At 38.5% G+C, this 5,218-nt stretch overlaps 1 protein-coding gene across 3 annotated transcripts in view; it reads right to left on the bottom strand.

The window, feature by feature from the left end:
* Positions 1-5,218, bottom strand: part of ARMH3 (armadillo-like helical domain containing 3) — a 77,390-nt gene that overhangs the window by 33,424 nt on the left and 38,748 nt on the right. For all 3 annotated transcript variants that reach the window (XM_025039180.1, XM_006920957.3, XM_025039179.1), the window contains exons 17-19: positions 4,051-4,116; positions 3,120-3,189; positions 1,958-2,018 (exon numbers count right to left, since the gene is read on the bottom strand). In XM_025039180.1, coding sequence (XP_024894948.1) covers positions 1,958-2,018; positions 3,120-3,189; positions 4,051-4,116 — 197 coding nt within the window. The remainder of the gene's footprint in view (positions 1-1,957; positions 2,019-3,119; positions 3,190-4,050; positions 4,117-5,218) is intronic.

Below are 5,218 nucleotides of genomic sequence, written 5' to 3'. Positions count from 1 at the left end.
TTTCCCTCTTGGGTAACTTACTTTGGGGGAAGCCCACTGCCATGTTAAGCAACCCTATGGAGAGGCCCACATGGCAAGGAAATAAGGTTTGCCAACAAACGTGGAAACACATTCTCCACCCCTAGTAGAGCTCGGATGCCTGCAGCCCCGGCTAACACTTTGATTACAGTGCTGTGAGAAACCCAATGCCAAAACTACCTAGCTACGTAGCTCTGGGATTCCTGAACCACAGAAACTGTGAGATAATTCGTGTTTATATCAAACTACTAGGTTTTGAGGTAGTTTGTTACACAGCAATAGATAACTAATACACCTGAGAAGGGATGGCAATAGCCTAGGATTTACAGTTAAGAAAATCTGGGTTCAAGTCCAGGCAACGGTGCTTACTAAAAGAATAAACCTGAGCAAAGCACTTAATCTCTGAAGAGCCTCAGTATCTACTTGGAAAATGAGAAAACAGATTATAATACACTATGAGGTAAACAGCATATCCTAAAACAAGAACATAAGACAATCAAGCTAAAAATAAGGTCTCTGGCAAAACAAATCTAATCCCTAAGGTACCGAGATTCAGAGATCCCATCTAAAACAAGCAGAAAACTCATCTAAGTGTCATAAAAAGCAGCTTTTCATAGTCTAAATAGAAATAAATGATTAGATTTACTTCTCAATACCAAAAAGATATGAAAAAATGTAAACTGTTACCTACTTACCTAAAAGTAAAATTTGCATCATTATTTCAGACCTAGAAAACCAAGATTATATAGCCTACAAGCAGTCTAAAAAGCTGGAGGTCTAATCTATTCTGAGCAAAATCCTTTATACTCCCTAGATCCCAGGCCTGGCATTGGAATGAGGTACACTGAGCTTGCTGTGCACCAAATTGCTCTCTTGCTCAAAAACATGGAGGTATTGATAAGTAAAATTTGCATCATTATTTCAGACCTAGAAAACCAAGATTATATAGCCTACAAGCAGTCTAAAAAGCTGGAGGTCTAATCTATTCTGAGCAAAATCCTTTATACTCCCTAGATCCCAGGCCTGGCATTGGAATGAGGTACACTGAGCTTGCTGTGCACCAAAATGCTCTCTTGCTCAAAAACATAGAGATATTGATTCTGTTGTCAGATTCAATTCAGATGCTTTTTTTAAAATAAAGATATACATATTTGGTATCACACTAATGTGGCACAGGTGTTCTTGGGCATTAAGGAGAAGAATGCAGGAATAAAAAGGAGAGAAACCCTGAAGGCTTAAATTTTACTGAAATATGATGATTTTCAGCCGACCCTAGTTGTTCTGGTTGTAAAGAATTGTGAGAGATAATCAAATCTCCTCAGGAGACAGGAATCTCCCAGCCAGGCCATTATATACATAATCTGCCTAGTTAGTAGAGTTCTGACTAGGCTGCTAGGACAATGTAGGCTAAGAATGGACCAGAAGCTCTATCTCCCTGGCCTTTTCCTATTGCTGACTACTTTAATGCCAAAGCCCAGGGATGACTAAGTAGTCTGCTGGTATTCAATATCTTTGGATCAAAACAGCCACCCATGATCACTACTTAAATGCATGAAGGAGACAAATGGCTAAGTCTAAACTTGATACATGATTTACATTTGTAAAATATCTTATTCCTGATCAAGATTTCAAATCTGCACCCCCCACCCCACCCCTGCATTCTTCTCCTTAATGCCCAAGAACACCTGTGCCCCACTCCTCATGCAATGTGTCTACAAGTGATAATGAAGATATGTACAGAATCCAAATTATGGTTTGTACTTTTTTCCTCTTCTAGAAAGATGTATAAATCCTGGCCACAAAATGCTCCCTGACACTTCTCTAAACACAAATGTGTTTTTCCTGAAGTGAAATATACATAGAAATTTTGACTATGAATTTCCTATCACTCAACTCCATAAAACAGATTTGCACACATTAAATGAAACATGGTACTTACACATAGAGATCCATAGGAAACTCCTTCATCATGTGTGTTACAATAAATTCCACCATCAGGTCTGAATGGAGAAAGGAGAAAATTAAATTAATCAGGATGAAATTCATTCCTTGCCTCCGAACTGGAAAAAACCTTCTGAGTATACCTTGCACTCATGCTGCATGGCATCCACTAACAACATCTTTATTCACACACACTTAAATTTATTTAATATAAGGCACTTTTTGCAACTTTCATGACCTACCACTTGTAAAGTAATGAGAAAATTAGTTAACTTTACTAATTCCAGAAGAATACCTTGACCTGCCAATAAATTCATATACAAAGGAGATTTCACTATACAGGTATTTCATATCATGGCACTAATGCAAATGCCAGAGGGAAATCATATTCTGAGAACTGACTGATGAGGCAAACGTAGAAGAAATTATGGATCACGTCCATGTAACCAGAGACTCAGCTCTAAAACTATGTCTATCCTATCTCACTATATGCTTAGTTGGACAGATATTGACTAAAATAGTCTGTGGGGCTTCGGGTCAATGGAAGTTTATTACATAGTCTTAATTACTGTTTCTAAAATCAAGTAGATCTAAGAACTAGAGCTGAATATCTAAGTGAAATGGGATTAAGAGTTCAGATCATTCCCCCAAGGCAATGCAGCATTCTGACAAAATTACCTAAAATACAGCCCCCTACCTGTCAGTTCTGTCAGCTTCATCTCAGCTTAATTTAAGCTTAATATATTCGGAGTAAGTTTTGCATGTCTGAACCTTAAACATCAAGCCTCCTGGTCAGTTCACACATCAATACTGACCAAGAAGGGACGGGGGGGGGCGGGGAGATGGGGGGGTGCAGATTTGAAATCTTGATCAGGAATAAGATATTTTACAAATGTAAATCATGTATCAAGTTTAGACTTAGCCATTTGTCTCCTTAGAAAGATCTTTTTCTGAGAGCAAGAGCACTCTTTAATTGAACATTCTATTCATGGGAGTTGCTTTACCAATTCAACAAAAAACATAGTTTCTTAGGCCAGGAAAGAAACACAACTAGTTACAACTTCTCTGAGGAAGAAGTACATCAGCCAGGATCTATCTCTTATCTTAATTATGAAAACCTGTCGCTGGCTCAGAAAAATGTCAATTTTGATGATACTCACCCAGTACTGCACATACTAAAGGACGGCAGGGAAGGTTCTTGTCTGCAGCCTTCTTCCTGTGTCGCATAGGCTTCACACAAAAAAGAACTGAAATTAGCAGGCACCTGAACTGACATCCAATGGCTCGTCATCATGTATTTCATGCAAAGAAAATCACTACTACAGAGATGCTACCTTTCTCTCTTTTTTTCTAGTGGTGGGGATTGGGTGGGGCAGGGAGGACTTGTAAATGCTTCTCAGTTATCAATGCAAGCCTGTGACAAAAACACAATTCAGCAAGACAACAGCCCCAAAGGGCACCAGAACATCCCATACAATAGGAAAAGTGTTATTTTTACTTTGATTTTATCTATACAAGTGACATTACTAATGACAAATGAGATATACTGGTATTTTTCTTTGATAAAATAATAAGAAAAAGAAGAGAAGGTGACTGTGTAGAAGGAGCAACAGTGGCAGTTGCAAAAACCAAAAGTAAGTTTCAAATATAAACCTCTGTGATATTTTTTAACATACCTCCAAGTTTTAGGAAATTCCCTGATCCTTCATATTCTATTTCCTCCACTACTCAGATCAATAAATCAAAGAACTATCTAGTCTTAATTAAGTAAAGATCATACTATATTGTGAAAACAAAAGGCTTAGGCCCATATCCCTGTTGAAATCTGTGTTACTGATACATTCTAATATTACTGCCATGGGTATATGGTTGCGGACCTTCCATCCTCTCAAGTAAGAAACAGCTCCATGACGCACAAAAAAATCCCAACAGGCATGGGTCTTGTTGAACAGCAGTCAAGCCAGAGAGCCCTTTAGCGTAACATTCCTCCCACATTTGTTCTAAGTAGGATCAATTTCATCCTCCACAATCTTGCCAATACACAAAAAAATTTCCTCTAAGAAAAAAACAAGAAGCAATAGTCACACCTACCATTCTATGTAAGTTTACTCGAAAATTCATGTTGTCATCATGCAAAAATGCATTGGCATATTGATCCTAATAAAAATAAAAATACAGACAAAAAGTAAGGAATGAGAGCTATACTTAAGAAACTCGGTTTATAATCTATCATACTTCCTACAAATCCTTGACTTTAAGAACTACTTTCAAGGACTAGCTGCAGAACTAATTAATGGATGAGCCTAAAGCTTTTATGTCAAACCCTACTTAAGCCATGAGATTTTACTTAGGAGTAATTCCCAGGGTGACTCTAACTGGTCAAAAATATCTAAGCAAATTACAAACAGTAAAAACTATGGCACAGGGACATGAGGCAAATGGTGAGAGGAATCTGTTTTCCTATTATCTCTTCCTTCCCATCTGCCCAAGGAGCCTGCTCTGTTTGTGACAGCTTGAAGGTTTTCATAGGGGCTACAGGATACATGTGCAGGCTCCACATGAGGATCTACAGTTAAGAAGAAAGGTCTGTGCTCCACCAGGAGCAGGTTTGGCACAGCAGGAGAAAACTGCTACACGGGCAGCACAGCAGTAGGCAAGACCCTGTCTATCTCTGGCTTTGCTAAAGACTGATGGGAAATCAAAAACCTCTCACCATGGATCAGTAATAAACACCTCTTGGCCCCTTCCCAACACTTTTGCTGAAGATCTGACATGCCTACAGCCTCCAATTACTAAGAACAGTTACAATTTGTGAAAAACAACTCCTTTAAAGATTTTCTTAGAAAGATTTTTAAAAAGCAATTACACCAGGCCCACTGTTAATAAGCAGCTCTTCCATAACCAGCTCCCCTTAACCTGGTGAAAAGTAGGTCATCTTTTCACAGAGAACATAAAAAGGGAAAGAATGAGAGAGATCTCTACTCCACATGAACCACCTTCACTGTTTTAAGAGAAAAAAGATCAGAATAAGGAATAATGAAGGGGGAGGTTGAAGCTACAAATTTAGCTCTAAATTGACTCAAGTTCTGCCATACCTGTATTACCACCAAGGTCCCATGTTAGTTCAGGCCTAATTAATCCAAGCAAAAGTACCTCCTTACAAAGCCGAAAAACCTCTTTTTTCCCCTCAGGCTCTTGTTCTTCACTAAATTGCAATCAGCCAACTTCACTCACTTTCCAATTCCTCTCTTTGGCTACC

The sequence above is a fragment of the Pteropus alecto genome, unplaced genomic scaffold (assembly GCF_000325575.1).
Source record: "Pteropus alecto unplaced genomic scaffold, ASM32557v1 scaffold177, whole genome shotgun sequence".
Classification (NCBI taxonomy): Eukaryota; Metazoa; Chordata; class Mammalia; order Chiroptera; family Pteropodidae; genus Pteropus; species Pteropus alecto.
Note: the sequence above shows the minus strand (reverse complement) of the source record. Positions and strands in the feature narration are given on the sequence as shown.